This window comes from Mesocricetus auratus, unplaced genomic scaffold, assembly GCF_017639785.1.
Source record: "Mesocricetus auratus isolate SY011 unplaced genomic scaffold, BCM_Maur_2.0 Super-Scaffold_100691, whole genome shotgun sequence".
NCBI classification, from domain to species: domain Eukaryota; kingdom Metazoa; phylum Chordata; class Mammalia; order Rodentia; family Cricetidae; genus Mesocricetus; species Mesocricetus auratus.
Genome location: NW_024429267.1, coordinates 15632918 through 15650817, shown reverse-complemented (window position 1 = coordinate 15650817; position 17900 = coordinate 15632918). Strand labels below are relative to the sequence as shown.

Genomic DNA, 17900 nt, shown 5'->3' with positions numbered 1-17900 from the left:
TTCAACCAGACATGATTACCTCCTATTGAATGGGCCTTAAGTCCAATTAGGAGCTGTTGGTTACTAAAATATATGAGACATGCTACTGCACCTTTAGAGCTGTCGTACCATATTCATTATTGTTGTGAGCCATAGGTGTCTCAGTGCAGTAGGAATCTTGTTTGCTTCCCTCCCATGGCACCTTCCACATTATCATATTTCATCCATCACTTGAAAGATTTTTGGGTTGTTTCCATCTTCTAGCTGTTGCAAATAGAGCAGTGATGAACATGACTGAGCAAGTATCCGTGGAGTAAAATGTTGTATTCTTTGGACACGTGTCAAGGAATGGTATATAGATCATAAGGTAGATTTATTTTTAGCTTTCAGAGAATTCTACATACTGATTACCAGAGTGGCTGGAATCCTACTAACAGTGAATGAGGATTTCCCTTTCCTCACATCCTTGCCAGAATTTTGTATCATTTGTTTTGTTGATTTTAAGTATATTAATTGGAGTGGGAGGAAATACCACACTTGTTTAGATTTGCATTTCTTAAATTTCTAGAGGTGGTGAACCAGGTTCTGAGGTATTTCTTAGCCATTTTTATTTCTTCTCTACAGAAGCATAGCCTGTTTTGTTGTTTGTTGTTGCTGTTTTTTAAATGGGACAGTTTTCTTTTTGGCTTGACTCTTTTTTTTTTTTAGTTCATTATGCATTCTGCATCTTAACACTCTTCTGTCAGATGCATAACTGGCAAAGATTCTCTCCCATTTTGTGGGTTTTCTCCTCAGTCAGTTGACTCTATCTTTATTGGTACAAAAACTTTATTGCTTCATGAGGTCTCACTTGTCTGACCTTAATTCCTGGGCAAATGGGGTCTTAGAAAGTTCTTGCCTACACCTGTGTCTTATAGGGTACCGCCTGTGTTTTCTACTAACGGTTTCAGCATTTTCAAGTTTTGCATTTGGTTCTTTAATCCATTTGGATATAACGTTTTTGCAAAGTTAATGATATGGATCTAATATTATGCTGCTATGAAACATAATATATGAACATATATTTTGATTGGGAAAAACAACTAGACAAATAAACAAGTTAAAAGTCTAAAATAAAAGTTTGATAAGTTGTTAAAATATTCTGGGGTGGGCATGTTTTCTTCAGGTTAGAAGGTGTAAATTGCTTACTTCCAAGCAAGGAATCCGAATTAGACATTTCTCAATTAGTGCCCTGCTACTTGAACCAAGGCAAGTGAGAAATGAAACCATGGGTTACCTGTCACCGACTCTACATCTGCTCAGATCTGTTTAGAGATTTTGCTCTGACTACACACAGTAAGCTTGGCTTTCAACAAGGACTCAGTAACTTGTAACTAGATGAATGGATGATTGGTATGTTACATGTCCACTGTGTGTGAATAGAAGCTCAAAGATGGCAAGACTTCTCTTTCCAGGGCAGTTTAGGTGAGTGAGTCTAAAGGTTTACATAAGATTGCATTGTGAAGCTGATGCCGATCTCTTAATTAAAAGGAGCCAGTCATGTCTAGGCAGAGCAGTATAAGCAGGGAGGATACTAGGTTAAAGGACCTGCTCACTCAGGTGCATGTTTGCTTCTGGAGGACAGCCACTTTAATTTCCAGTTTCTTGGGTCTCTTTATGATGAACTGTGCAGAAACATGAATTGTTACAAGAGCGGAGAGAGTTCATGACAGGAGAAATACGGAGGAGCTTGGAAGTGTGCCATACCTCACTGTGTCCTGGGTCTAAGAGAACAGAAGGAAGAAATGGGGCGGTGAAGCTACATGACCTCCTACAGGTAACTCCAAGTTCTTAAAACATTTCTTAAAAAATTTCCTACTGTGCTCCCTTGATTGAATGAAGTCCACACAAACTAAGAGCTTCTGGTCTTTCTGTATTGTTGTCTTTCTTATCTCCGCCCCCACTTTGTTACTTTTTTAAATACATACATTAGGTAGCAGACCAAAGACATAGGTTAGAGTATGGTACTTGATGAGGAACTTGCTATAAAATATTCAACATGAGACTTCTGATGTTAAGTAGACGCCAAAGTGATCTGAAACAAGAAGAGCCAAGAACTTACCAACTTAACTGCTCAGGCCTTGTCAAAATGCAAGCCGTGGTGCGGTAGGTCTGCCTTTCTTTCAAAAAGGCGATTGTATGCTTTGAGTTTGAAGTTGAAGACATAGGACAAGAGGAGGAAGCCAAAGAATCAGCCTAAGTAAGAAGACTGAGCCAGGGAGGATGTAGGATATGGAAGAAATGCTATGCAATAAAAACAAAAAGCACTTAAATCAAGTGGGAATGTGCCACTGGCTGTGTGGTGAAAATAAAGTGAGAACAGATATGCAAACTTGGATCTAGCTTGAAATAGCTACAGGAGACCATCAGCAGAACAAGGTAAGCCAGCACTGATACAGGTCTGATTTTATGCATTCACCACACAGCAACCTTAGAGTGTTACCATTCTTCATGATCTGTCACTGTACAGCCACTACCAGTGTCTGGTGGGCTTTTGATACTGCCTGTAGGACCCCTGCCTATGGACTGGTCCAACAAATTGAAGGCCAGACCAACCGGTTTTTAAACCAAACTTGTGTACCAATAATATAAACTTCCATCTTTTTTCAAACTGACAAACCCTAAATTAGGACAGGAAGACCCCACAAAGACCCATAAAACCCCCATCTCTAAGGAAAGATCTGCCTTTGGCTTCCTGAGTACCCCCAGAGGTAACCAAAGTCATTTCTCTGTGTGTGGTCTATGTGTGTTTCCTCACCCCTAACTGAATCCATTATCTGTGACTGCTTCTGTCTGCAGCTGTTTTTGAGAATTACCCTACAGTTCCCTGGTGACATTTTCCCTACCTTCTAAATTTTTAACTGGCAAAAAAAAAAAAGCCGTGAACTGGATCAAGACCTCCTAGATGATAATACGTCCATATAAAATCTACACCATTGAAATAAAAAAATTTCCCTTTTCCTCCTGTCCTAGAGATATATAGGCTTCTTCCTTGGACTTATAGACTCACCTCTCTGTCTCACCATACCATGTATTTCCACCAGAACTTCTTTTCTGACTGCTGCGAGACACATATTTAGTTTGTCCTCCTGGTCTAGTCCTATGAGAACAAAGGTCTTTGGAAAGGGCTTGTCATGATACTCTGCATGAAACATGAGAGGAAGTCTGCAAGGGTGTAAGTGTATACTGTACTTTGATGCTAACAAATCGCGGGAAAGGGAAAGGGAAAGGGTCCTGAACAGACTGACAGCTGTGTGCAATGCAAGACTGGGGGCACTGCAATGAGCTTGCACTCTCAGGAGCTGGTATCTGCAGGTGAACCACACAGTAGGAGGAGAAGCCACTTAGTGAATGAATGAGCCACTGAGGTAAACAATGATGGAAAACCAAATTCTAAATATTTTTTCAGGTAAGTGAGTTTTAAAACTTGTTGTTTCAGGGTTTTCTGTTTGCCTATAGTTTGTTTTTCTTTTATTCTTGTCTCATACATTACATCCCAACTTTTCCTGCAGTTCAGACTATACTAACTGATGTGTCCCACTTATAATGTTTAATATGGTTTAAAATATTTATATATTTTGTAATTTTATACCACTTAAAGTATAACCCTGTGTGATGTTTCTGTCCATAAGGTATTCATTGCCAAAAATTAGATTTATCTCCCCCTTCTTTCCCTTATCTCATTCTGTCCCATTTCCTGACTGTTTTCTGTGACCCTCTCCTCACTTGTCATTCCTTCCCAACTATCTCTTCACTTTTGGGCCTATATCATGCATCATATCTCCCAGTTCATGAGAGCAAAATGATCTTAGATGTTTACTGCGATCTTCCTTGTCTATTATTTTAATTCATATTTGTTTCTAGTTTTAGTCTTCAGTTTTACTTCTTTACAAATATGAAAGGGACAATATTTATGAATCATTTATTCAGTGTTTGGTACTTTAACTCATATTTAGAATTACTCATTTAAATGATAGAGTATACAAAATTATCAAAATGAAGAGCATATATGTGAAAATTAAGAGCCATATACATACAACTAAGAAAGTCTTTATTAAGTTTTATAATGAATAGAATGCTAAACATGTAAAGAGAACATTGAGTTTACTAGAAAATTACCACCAGATTAAATTTGTTTGTTTGGAGTTCAAGTTGACAAAATTTTTACTTTCAGAATGCATAATTCTTTCTGCTTATTGGTGTCTTGAGTGGGGAGAACAAACTCAGGTTCTTACACATCCTAGATAAAGTGATCTACTACTTAGCAACAGTCCCAGACCAGAAGCTACAGAGCCCTTCTAAAATAATTGTGTATCACAGAAGAGAAACACATCCATATGATAAAACATACTTCAAGTTCCAGAATGCATATTTTCCTTAACTTAAGAATAGACGTGGAGAAAGATTGTTTTCATTCACATTCCAATAAAACTTATATTTGCTTTTATTCTTAAGCCTTTCTAAGTAGAATAAAAAACTTAGTATCAAAATATGTGTGGATGAGCTTTTTGTTTGGTTTTTCAATGAGTCTCGCAATGATTGCAAAATTTCGTGGTTAGCTGAAATATTCTGGGAGAATTCTTCCTAAGAACTTCAGACAGAATAGGGAGAGAGCAAGATGGCAAAACATAGGCCAGTTTTCATTAAGTGTGATTAGGTAATACCAAGGTGGTTAGGGAAGTCAGCTGGTACCCTGAGATAGGCACCATGTAGCTGTGTAACATCTGAGGTCTACACTTTCTCTGTTTTTGGGAGAACTTAGAGTTTCATTTCAAAACAACAATGCTGGTCATTGATTTTATAAGTAGTTTACATGAGCAGATGTTTCCCCAAATGTCTCAAAACTGAGCACTCCCTTTGAGATTAAAAAAAAATCAATTTCCCCCCAAAAATGGAAGGATAAGCACATTTGATGCAGCTGCCTGTCAGTATCCAAATGTCTTAGCTAGAGTTTCTATTGCTGTGAAGAGACACCATGACTACAGCAAGTCTTATAAATGAAAACATTTAATTGGGTGGTTTACAATTGCAGAGATTTAGTCCATTATCAACATTGCATGATATGGTGGCATGAAGGCAGGTATGGTGCTAGAGAAAGAGCTGAGAGTCCTACATATTGACCTACAGGCAACAGGAAGTGGTCTGAGACACTGGGCATGGCTTGAGCAAATATGAGACTACAAAGCCCACCTCCACAGTGACACACTTTCTCCAACAAGGCCATATCTACTCCAGCAAAGCCACACCTCCTAAGAGCACCACTTCCAATAAGGTCATGGGGACCGTTACCGTCAAATCACCACACCTACTGTGCAAGAGAGACCTGCAGGAAGACAGTACTGAGGTGCATGCGCAACTGGCTGCAACTTTGCTGCCTCATCAACTTGAACCTCCAAGCACAGAATTGCTCCTTGTGCTCTGGGAGAAAAGCATGCTGTCACAGAACCTACGAAGAACCATGTTACAAGCTAACAAGATGGAGTCATCTGTAGAAATTTAGGTTTCTTTGTCAATCCAAATGTTTCCATTCTATCTTTTTCCTAGATACCTTTAATGGTATTTTGGTTCTAATCAACATCCCTCTTATTTTCTGGAATACTTTCATCTCAATGTCTTTACTTCTAGGACATCTACAATATGTTATGTTAGAGATATTTTACCTGCATGTATGTCCATGGACAATCTGTCTGACTGGTACATGCAGAGGTCAGAAAAAGCTATCAGATCCCCTGAAACTGGAGTTGGAAATAGTATATAATCACCATGTGGTGCTGGGAACCAAAATCAGGTCCTCTGGAAGGACAGCCAGTGATTTTTAGCTACTGGGCCATCACCAGGCCTTGATCTTCGATGTATTAATTTTTATTGTCCCTGGCAATTCTTTTTGAGACAATAGATAGGATTTCTACCACTTTAACTTTAAAATACATATCCTAAAGTAAAACAAAAATAAACATTTAGGGTACAGTAAGTCAATGGAAACAGAATTTTTATCGGTTAAAAATTATATTAATATTCTTTAAATTACAACACCATTTCCTTGTGCTATTCAGAAATAAATTAGATACTATGGAAACAGACTGTGACATCTATATCAGCCTACAGTCATTACTGTCCCTTAGATACCAGGACAAAAGCTATGCCTTATAGTTTCTCCATATTTAAATAACACAGGTGGATTTTTTCTTATAATTGATATAACTGTAAAACACAGCAAACTGGATGCATGGAACAAACATGGGAGGTATGATGTGTTTTCAGGATATGGCATTTTGCCATTGACCACAGCATCTTGGAGCATAGTAAAGTCACTGAAATAGTTAACAGATGTTAGCCATACTTGAATATAAAAGTTCTATTGCTAAAAATTATGTAGGGTCAGATGAAAATTTGGCTCTTGGTCTATAACTTAACAAACTTGGCAAATGGAAAGTCGGGATCCAGAGGCAGAAAACACAATGCCAGGGCCACACACTCTGCATTGTGTCGCAGGTTGTAAACTACTAACAATATGTACCCTGTGGTAAGTTGGCTTGATGAAGTACTAACACGGTATTCAATACTTAGAGAAATCTGAAGTCAATTTTCACATCTACTAAGGTAAAAGTTAAATATTTTCTGTAGAGCAATTGAGCAGGCTTTGTCCACATATAGAAGGATGTGTGCCAGTGTTAAATTCTCAACTTTCAATTCAACAAATGGCTGGTATTAACCTTCAGTCTACTTCGTGGTCTACGCAGTGACAATCTTTTCATAGCATCTCTTCTTTCCCAGCCCTATATAATTAACTTCCATTTCAGATTGAGTTGGCATTCTGCAATGAATTGGGAATGAAATGTATCTTTTAAGTCTTAAATCCCAAATTCATTCAAGTCGAGCTTTGAAGGCAGCTTGTGCGACCTTAGAGTTTGTAGTTTTATTCACTGCCTTGCAAATAAAGTCACCAGCTTCCATCACTTTGCAGAGATTCACACCCTGGCAAGGAAAAAGAAAAGAGACCGAATGAGATGGGGAATTAGAGTGAAAAAGAAAAAAGATAAAGCAAATTCTTTTTTTCTCACTAGTAGTTGCTTAACTGTTTAAAATGATCAAACATTTATTTGCTCATTATCAATTCAGGGTCAACATTTATTTTCATAAACTATGTAAACAATGTTTTAGATTTCTCCACTTTATTAAAACGCATGGAGGAAACTCCTCCAAATCACAGTATAATTCACAAACATCTCTAATGTTTAAGAACAATCATAGAATTGAAAAACAGTTCATAAAGTATCAAGGAAGAGGAAATAAAGTAAAAATGCATTGGAGAAGTTTATAGATAAAAACTAAATTGGGAAAAACGATGTCTTTATTACATATAAAGAAACAAACTGGATACATTTATATGGATTCCAGGAAAGACAGATGATTTTTGTTTGTTTTTCTTTTTACAATATGCATAATTGTGACATGATATGAAATGGGGACCTGTAAGTCAGAGAAAATGAGCAATATTTAGTATACAATTTTATATACAATGGCACCTTCTGTGTCCAACACCTTATGTGAAAGGATAAATAAAAGCAACTGAGGCTTAGGAAAACCCATGAATGACATATCACAGTTGGTGTGAAGGCCAAGTTCAAGGCACAGTCCTCCTTTGTGCGCCTTGGAGTGAGTAACAGCAGTGTTTTGCCCAGTACTTTTGTTATGACTGGGAAGACACATATATGGAGTGTCCACCTATATTTGCCTCCATGTTGCATCTCACATGCCTTTACACGTTTCTTCAACATGAGCTGGAAACAGTGAGAACTAACAATCAAAATTAATCTTTGTTAGTAAACTGCTGGTAGCTATTTTTAATATGCATGGAAATCTGACTTTCTCCTAAAATGAATAAGGAGGAAAATTCACAAAGCTTTTGATAACATGCTCACTTCAATTTCTCTTTCTAGACATGTTTCAGAACACTCATTTTTATTTCTATTTTTAACAAAGGTCATAAAAATTTTTGTAAAATGATTCTTTAAAACCACTTTTATTCTATTACATTATTAACATGCTTTCAGGGGAGCAGCATTCTTTTTGATTTGAGAGATTTGTTTCTGTCATGGAGTATCTGAGTCTATATTTTAATTTAAATTCCTAATACAATGGTATCTAAGTAGTTTCATATGTCTTACACTTCTGAATTAGATCAAGTAAGGGTTTGTTGGACTATTTCAGTCATTAATGTTCCTCTAAACTTTGTAAGAATTCCATTTCTAACAATTATGCATAGAATATGCTAATATTATCTCAAGATAGACTTTTGTTTTGATCTTTATAATTTCATTTAATTAACTGATGTGATTATGAAAAATACTGTATTTAATCTTAAATCCTTTATCAGATGTCTAGATAGTAAATGATATATCATGAGGTTACACATCAATTGTATATTTTTTTGCCTTCATGAACTTTATGTGTGCATGGGAAATTACAGACTCATAATTATAAACTTCTGTACTATACTCGAGTCTGTGGAGAGAGATATGCCCACGTGATTAAAAGACCAAGTAACTCACAAGAAAAGAGTAGAAAGAGCATGCCAGAGAGGAGTCTATGAAGGTACAACTCGTGTTTTCTATGGTGAAAAGTAAGAAGCTACAAGAAGCAGTGTAAGCAAAGATGATCAACACAGAAGACCTAGAAAAATGCACAGTTTATGTGGAGAATGAGGAGAGCCACAGTGCATGTGGGTAACAGTGGGAAAACCTGTCACAGATGCCATCTGTAATGAAGGAGGTACCAACAGGCCAGAGTGTGTAATACAGCAAGCCTTTTTTGGGAGAAACACAAGCTCACTGGCAGTTGCTTAAGCAGAAGCATGGTATGTGTGTCCTTGCATTACAGATAAAGTCTTGTGCTTGTGATGAACTCACATGCAAGTCTGGAACCACAATTAGTGCAGCAGATGTGCACTCAGCAAAGAACTAAGGTTCTGTAATTACTTGCTCTTGGTAAATAACTGGGACTGTGATTGAAAGTGACTACGTGACTATAGTGCTCCTCGGTGTTAAAATCCTCCTCCACCTGACCAGTCCTTAGCTTGTCATTTGATTTTCTGGAATTTGGCATTGAAACCTTAAGTTACATTTAACACCGGCTGTTAATTAAACAATTCATTCATTTAAGTTCTAAGAAAGGATCCATTTCTTTTCATTTTCAGTCACTGCCTTCTAAAACAATGATTAGGCCTCTGTGTAAATAAACCTATACTTTCCTACAGAGAAGATAAGCAATAGATTTTGTTGTTTATAGACAACAGCTGCTAGTCTTTGGTGCCAGGTAAAATCTCAATGAATATTTATTGAGCATCTGTATGTTACAGACACTGAGTAAGAATAAGCTATAATGATTGCATTTTGATTGTTCAGGAAGCTAGGAGGATAAACAATACCACAATATAGCTCTAGGGATCATGAACAAGTAAAAATACAGAATTCCATGGAAGCACCTTTGCCTGCGGTATAGCCGGAGTGATGCTAGGAATGGACCAGCTGACAGTACCTCACTTTCTAGGTGAAATAAGGCGTGATGTAAAAGAGCACTCAGAATAACACGAAAGCATAAATAAGGGTAAGCAGTGAAGAACAGAATGGGATGGTAGGGGAGTTGACTGCTTTGGGAGGAACTGTGTAATCACAGTGAGACTGAAGCGGAAGGAGTGAGGGGAATTTAGAGTGTAAGCTTTTATGGTTTGGATGTGTAACAATCTCAGAACAGTTTTCTTGTGTTTCACAGTTTCCCATAAAACAGGATCTCCCCTATGCTGATAGATGTCGTTACTAAGCATAAAGTTCAGCAGGTGTTAGCATACAAGACCTTCCTTGGCAGGTACTTAGAAAGAGGCTATTCTTACTACCTAATGTCTTACATCTGAAGTTTGGTTAAACTTTGTTCTTCCACTGACCATTTACAAAGTGTCAGAAACCCCAGTCCAACACAATCCCTGCCTGCCTGAGGATCTCAACTTCCTACTAGGAGCAAAACTACACAACATTGTAATCCCAAAGACAGGAGTTCTCACACAGAAAGTATATAAAATCAAAGCAGACAATATATGGGAAATTACTTCAGAGTTCATAAAACTTTATAACATGCAATGAGAACACTGCTGGTGACTGAGCTATAGCAATAAGCTCTTACAAAGTCCCTGAAACCCTTTCACTGTATTTTCCCTCTGTACATTACAGCAAATAGCAAATGTGTAGTAAAACTTTGACCTCAGTTGCTTTTCAAGTTTGAGAAGGTATTCCTGTTTGGACCTGAAGAAAAAGCACAGATATTAAAAAAGTGTTTTGAAAGAACTTACTGTATTGAGCCCCATGCCGTTAAGCATATAAATCAAATCCTCAGTGGCTACATTCCCTGAAGCACCTTTTGCATAAGGACAGCCACCTAACCCGGAAACAGCAGAGTCCACCACATTAACCCCCATCTGAAAAACAAACCATAACACCTAAGGCATGTGCACGTGTGGAATATGAATCACTCGTTCCTATTTAGCTCCTGTCACGAAGAAACAGCAAGCAAACTTTGAACCCGTTATCTTAACACAGTCTCCATTCACTCGATGCTAGAATAGTCCCTGGGGAACCAATTCCTTCTCCGACCAAATTTGTCTCTTAGACCAACAAACTCTGCTAAAGATCTTTGCAGCTGGACCAGACTTACACCAAAATTTAAAAGGTAAGATTTTGTTCTCTATAATAGCACATCTGGTGGGGACAGAGCTTGAAGTGAGGTTAATTCATTTCTGTTTTTGTATATTCTCCAATTTCTTTAAAACGTTGCAATAATATCACAAAGTATTTCCAACATTGCACCTCTAAATCAAAGTCTCAGAAGACAGGAACTTGTGTGTGGTACTTAGGGATGAGGCTGCAATGGACTTTGTGAGCCCAATTTACCTTTCCAATTTACCCAACATTAACTTGCACACAAAGTTTTGTTTCTCTGGTAGAAGGTCATATTTAAGAGGCAAGGTGTTGGTCTCTAACTACAGCAGTTCACATTCATTGAATCCACACTAACAACTATATATCAGTTTTAATGTATTGTGTGAGTAGCTCACAACTCTCACCAAACCACATAAAGACTCTCTCATACCATCCCCACATGACAGGGAGGATCCTCAGGTAGAGTGGTTTCAGAAAATTTGTGCAACTGCATGGTCTGTTGGAGAATTCTGTCCCCAGAGATCACCTCCTCTGCCTCTACCCAGAGCCTCTGGAAGCTGCACATTTGTATAGATGGGGTGTTTGGACTTGGGGATACGGAATTAGGAGTTCATGTGCTGAGACCATGGAAGATAAAAGCATGACGATGTCAAGAAAAGTCTTTGGTAAAGGCTGTTGATAATATAAAAAGGGAGCTGGGTATGCCCGTCTTTTGGGAAAGCTGACAGCTCAATAACCAGCAGGAGGAAGGGGGCTGCAGAAATACTTAATCAATTCTTCACTCCTTTTACTTGGCAGCTAATCTATAAAGTGGAATCCAAAGAGACAGAAGTTTCAACTGTCTTGCTACTGGGTACCCATTAAAATTGTTGATGGTCCCTTCAAAGTGTGGTGGCAACCTCCCCCTCAAATTAGTTAAACCAATTCTCTAACCGGAATGGGTCCGGCTATGTCTTTGATCTGTTCCTGGTTACTTTCTAAAGCTGGAGTCCTTATTCACCCCACTCATTTCCATCTTGGGCATGTCCTGTTTTAATTTTAAAGATGCTCGGTACTCTGTAATATCAAGATGCTGACCATGTGTGAGGACCAGACACTGATACCACAAAAGGCAGAGGATCATGGGAGGACTTGAAGTTGAAGAGAGTCAAGTTTGAAGACCCTGTGAGGAGCCAAGGACAGATAAGATATTATTTACCAGCACACAGTCTTTTAGGCAGGCGGCTGCCTGCAGGCACCCAGGCACATGCTGGCACACATGAACTGCATACAGGCAGACATGGGAATACACATAGACCAATGCACTGGCTTCTTGGAGGTAGGCACATAGGCCTAAGACAAGACACACACACAGGCAGGCTCCTGAAAGTAGAGGTCACGGTCTCTGACACCAAGATCATATTTATACAGCGTGCACACACACACACACACACACACACACACACACACACACACAAAGTGGCATTCTGCCAGGAATAGCTGTATAATGATTATTTCACAGTTTTCTTTGGGAGTCATTCTGGTGTAAGCCACATTGTGATGATTCATAGGCCTCCAGATGGCCACTATTAGGCATCTAATACAATACAGCCACCCCAAGTCCGTGTTGTCCAGACACAAACTGAACTTTACAACATTCTGTTCCAAATGGCATGGCTCTTCAATATTACATGGTAAGTGTTTTTAGAAAGAAGAACTCCATAGAGGGTAAAATAACAAAGAGACCAAAACTGCTAGCATGATCGGTGTGAGGTGGCATCAGCCTATCTTCTGGATGATTCTCTCTTGAGGTGTAAAATCCTTGAGCCATGTTCATTGCCTAGCTAAAAAGGATTTGGACCCTAAAATGGCAGGTGTCCCAGAAGAAAACACATTACCTTATCAGAAAGGCACAGTTTTTTAATCTTAATTGCTCTATGGAAGACAGTGAAAAGACAAAACACACTCTTTTTTTTTCATTTTCTTTAAAAATGTTTATAGGTGTTTGTGGGCATCTACATGTGTGTATCATGTGCGTGCCCTGCCCATGAAAGCCAGAAAAGGACAGTGGATCCCCTGATTCTAGAGTTGCAGACAGTTGGGAGCTGTCATGCGGATTCTGGGAATTGGAGCTGACACACAAATATAAAATGAATAAATAACTAAATACATAATTTTAAAAGTTTAGACTGTAAGAACTGAAAGTCAACAAAATTCCAGCTAGTAGGAATTTAAATTGAAATTTTATGGTAAACAATTATTATCAATATCCAGTGCCCCAGAAATTCTTTACCAAAGATATGCTGTCTTAGAACATTTAACATATTAGGTATAAATAATGAGATGATTAAAATCAAATAAATAAATGCATACACCTATGGAAAACTCATCACATTTCTAGAAGGAAAATTGTGAAAGAAGTAAAATGTCACATAAGAAGTAATTTAAACTGTGTCTATAAAATTGAGTGACAAATATTACATAGACATAGTTAAGGGAAAGAAATTGGTGTTAAAATAATGTACACTATACAGAGTCACAATGCCACATTCTTAATAATTTGTATGATACACACAGCAACAAGCTACCAATATTGTCAATCATGCACAGTGTGGTTACTCATGTCTTTCAGAGTTTCATGTAGCCAGGCTTGTTTGGAACTCCACTTATAGCTGCACATAACCTTGAACTCCATCTCCTATTGCCTCAACTGCTTGAGTGCTGAGATTACAAGCATGTGCCACCCCTCCTGGTTTTAAAGGATGCTGGAGACCAAACTGGGAAATTCCCACATGTAAGTCAGGCCCTCTACCAACTGAACTCCATCTGTAGGTTAAATGGGATCTCTTTTATTTCATTAATGCTGTGGGTTTTGTTTATTGTCAGTGACTCACGGTGCTCAGTGCATATAAGAAATTAGAAAACAACTGTTTTGTGCAATTTGATTACTTAGTGTACGATAATAATAAGTAAATGGAAATGATTATCAATAAAAATACTGAATTTTCCAGTTAGCATTATTTTGCAGACTAAGACTGCAGGAGTAAGCCACAATGTGCTCCAGTAAAGCAGACATAACCTGGGTAAAAGGTGAACTGGAGAAGGTTCTTTGCCTTTTTACTAGTGATCAAATTAGTTATGCACAAAATTCTCAGGAAGCTTTAGCCACAGAGTGGATCCGAAGTTTAAGTAAGCAATTTTAAACAGAGTTCATTCTTTATATGTTCATTCTTTATATTACCTGTGGAGAGAAAAATATATTATTATGTCCCATGGTGGGCATAGTGGCACACACCTTTAATCCTAGCCCTCTGAAGGCAGGTGGAGCTCTGTGAATTTTAGGCCAGCCTGGTCTATACAGCAAATTTCAGGGTAGAAAGGCTAAATAGTGAGATACTGTCTCAAAAAATCAAGTCAAAACAAACAACGCCCCCCAATATTTGAGGCCACTAAGATGGCTCATCCGGCCACCCTGGTACCCATATTGTGTATGGAAAAAAAACAAATCCCAAATTTGTTCTCTGACCATCACATATGTGCCACAATACATGTATCATTCCCCATAAATAAATCTGAGGCTGGAGAGACAGCACAATGGTTAAATGTGCTTCTTGTTCTTTCAAAAGACACATGCTGTGTGGCAAGAACCCACATTTAGCAGCTCACAACTCCCTGCAATTCCAGCTTCAAGGGATGCTTCTCCAGACACCTGCATTCCCAAAGCAAACAGACACACTTGCATTCACACAAATAAAAATAAAAATAAATAAAATTTTGGGAGTTGGAGAAATGGCTCAATGATTAAGAGTCCTTACTCCTCTTTCAGAGTAATCAGACTTGGTTGCTAACACCCACACCATGTGGTTCACAGATTGTAACTCCAAGATGCCCTCTGGCCTCTGTGGGCACTGGCACAGACATGGTACACACACACTCACACAGGCACACACTTAAGTATAAATAAACAAATGAATCTGTAATAAAGTTAAATTCCTTTTAAAAATCTTTTAAAGAAGAGTAACATGACTTTGGAAATCATTTCATGTCATCCTATAGTCCCTAAATTCTTTCTCAATTATATGTGCTCTTCTAAATAAAAGGCTTTCAATGCGAAATTGTGAGGATTAATCTCCACTGTCAACTTGATGGGATCTAGAATTACCCATGAGTCATGCTTGTGAAAGATTATGTTAAGTTTACTGAAGTGGGAAAACCCACTGAGGATGGTAACCCTCCATAGGCTGGAGTCCTGAACGGAAGAAGGAGGTGGAAGTGGGCTGGGCTTTCCTTGCTTTCCTCCCTGACTTTGAACTCAATGTGATCAGCTGTCTTGGCTTCCTGTGGCCTTGACTTTCTTGCCAAGATGTATGCAAAGATAATCTTTCTTCCCTTTTGTTGCTTTTGTCAGGGATGTGGATACAGCAACAAGACAATAGAAACAGTAATGTTATCCAGATACTAAAGTGTACTCTCTTAAAGAAGGAGAAATAATGTAAGTGTTCATCCTCAATGAATGGATTTTTAAAAATGTAGTATATATACATGTAAAGAAATACTATTTACCACCCCCCAAAAAAGAATGACATTGTGTCATTTGCAACAGCAGAAATGGAAATACAAATATTTATAACAAATGAATCAAACCAAGCAAAGAGAGAAAAATACAAGATTTCCTTACGCATGTGCAGGTTGTACAAAACAGAGTTTCATAGAATAAGATAGACAGTAAAACGGGGAGAGTAGGGATGAGAAAGGCTTTGTTTGATCAATGGCACCAGGTTTCAATTAAACAGGAGTAAGAATTATTGCACAGTATGTGATTACAGGTAATGATGATAAATGACAGATGTTAAAAAGGCAGGAGAATGAATTTTAAATGCTTTAAGCCATAAATGATGAATGTTGAAGAGATAGATATATTTAATGTGATTTAAACATTATACAATATTAGGCCATGTGTGGAGACACCTGTCTCTAAGTTCAGCACTCAGGAGGCAGCTGGTAAATTGTGAGGCTGGGGGCCTTTGACTACACAGAATGACTTTTGTGAAAAAGTAAAAGAAGAAAAAAACAGAATCACAATTTGTATGCACATATTGAAACAGTACATGGCAGCACATAAGTACCAATTTTATACACTTGTTAAAAATAGAAATAAAATTACATTCTTTTACGTCTAAAAGAATTATTGCTGAAATGTCTAATCAATTTTTGGAAGTGGTGATACCAAACATGTATTCAAACAGAGAACTAAGAAGTATTTATTTTAATCACTGTTTATTACAAATACAAGGAATATGTTTAGAGTTCATAAATGAAATCTTATCACTAGGTGTGTTTGAAAATAATGCACAGATCACTTATCTTTACTCCAGAGAGATTATCAGCATTTCAGCATTAAAGGATGTCCTGCATCAGCCGGGCGGTGGTGGCGCACGCCTTTAATCCCAGCACTCGGGAGGCAGAGGCAGGAGGATCTCTGTGAGTTCGAGGCCGGGCTGGACTGATAGCCTCGTAAACAATACAGAGAAACTCTGTCTCGTAAAAACCAAAAAAAAAAAAAAAAAAAAAAAAAAAAAAGGATGTCCTGCCTCTCATTAAACACAAAGTTTGGCTTCGGGCAGGTGTGTGTGTGTGTGTGTAAAGGTTGCATTTGTGTGTATGAAGTACACACAACAAGCTTTTGTTACACTGCAATAAAAACAAAGTGTTTGACTTTTTATCTCTGTATCTCAGAAGCAATGTCCATCTTGAGATGAGCAGCAACCACGTGGTGGCAGTGTAACATCAGAATCCCCAAGTTCATAGCTAGTGGTCACAACCCACTGGATCCCAGTGAGAGAGGATAGCCAATACGTAAAACAATCCATCAAATAAACAACTTGCTTACATTTAAAATAAGTGTAAGAACAATGATGCTTTAGACTACATAAGGCCACAGTTAAAATATTCTTTGAGTGTTTGCTTACTTCTTCCCCTGACTTGAAATATGAACCAAAACTATTATTCCAGTAACTAAAGATAAACTCCCAGCAATTGTAGAACTTAGCATTAGAATAAAAATTATTAACTCCTGTGTTCTGTGTGCCAAGAGGAAACTTACTAGAATCAAAAAAGACCCCAGGCCTCAAACACTAAATACAGCAAAACAACTTAAAAACCACTCAATTAAAGTGTCTTTACTGCCCCAATGTACTCTATCTCTTCCTAATCAATAAATCAAATAATGACTTCAGTTATGTTTTCCAAATGCTTGAGCTATGTGGATCTGTGTAGAATTGATATTAATTGCCATCTCTGAAAAGTAATAAACTGGACATAGATATGCTATGTGCATATTGTGTCTTTTCTACAACAGTGAGTGAATTCTGAGGCATTCTAACTTTACATAACACTCAGACACTTCTGCACACAGGCTTATTCTGACTTGATGCTTAGAAATAATCCCTAATCAATACATAAGTGTGTTTACATAATGGAAATAAAAGAAACCATCTTGAAAAATGTGAAAAGCTCCATATCCTGTTCAATATGCCCCATGTCATCTATGCTTTTAGATATTGAGGTCACTAAGATCTCAACAAACACGACATTTTGACAGTGCCAAGTTTTTGAAAACCCATCTATTATTTTGTTCTCTAAGAACTAACTTTCTTGGAAAACCTGCAAATATGTTAGATTTTAAAACAGTATTTCTGATATTGAAAAACATTTATTTTTCAATTAAAATTACTCAGGGGTAAATATTCATACAGGATAAAATAACAAAACTGTACTCATTGGGATAGGAGAGATGGTTCAGGGGTGAAGTTTGGAGCACGAGTTTGATCCCAGAACCCATGTTGTTTGGCTCACAAATGCCTGGAACTTCAGCCCCACAGAATCTGATACCCTTTTCTGGCCTTAAGGGGCAAGGATGTAAAACACACACACACACACACACACACACACACACACACACACACACACACACACACACACACACACTGCTCTCTCTAGTGAAGTACTGCAGTCACCAGTATTATTATTTCTATTTACTAAGCTGGACTTCACTAATAGACTACAGCATCCTTTTCAGTAAGCCCAGATCTTGCCAAGAATGCTTCTCAACCCAAAGCTTAAATTGCTACTCCATGTTGAACTATGGTACCCCAGAGGACTCCCACTTGCCATATAAATATATTGTGAAGATGA

General features: G+C 37.9%; 1 protein-coding gene across 3 annotated transcripts in view; it reads right to left on the bottom strand.

Moving 5' to 3' along the window:
- Positions 1-5150: 5150 nt before the first annotated feature.
- The window catches only part of Hmgcll1 (3-hydroxymethyl-3-methylglutaryl-CoA lyase like 1), a 126453-nt gene continuing 113703 nt past the window's right edge, over positions 5151-17900 (bottom strand). For 2 of the 3 annotated variants that reach the window (XM_040739914.1, XM_040739912.1), the window contains 2 exons: positions 10361-10486; positions 5151-6993 (listed from right to left, as the gene is read on the bottom strand). In XM_040739914.1, the coding sequence (XP_040595848.1) occupies positions 6883-6993; positions 10361-10486 (237 nt within the window). In that variant the 3' untranslated portion in view covers positions 5151-6882. The remainder of the gene's footprint in view (positions 6994-10360; positions 10487-17900) is intronic. The other variant, XM_040739913.1, reaches the window with a different exon arrangement.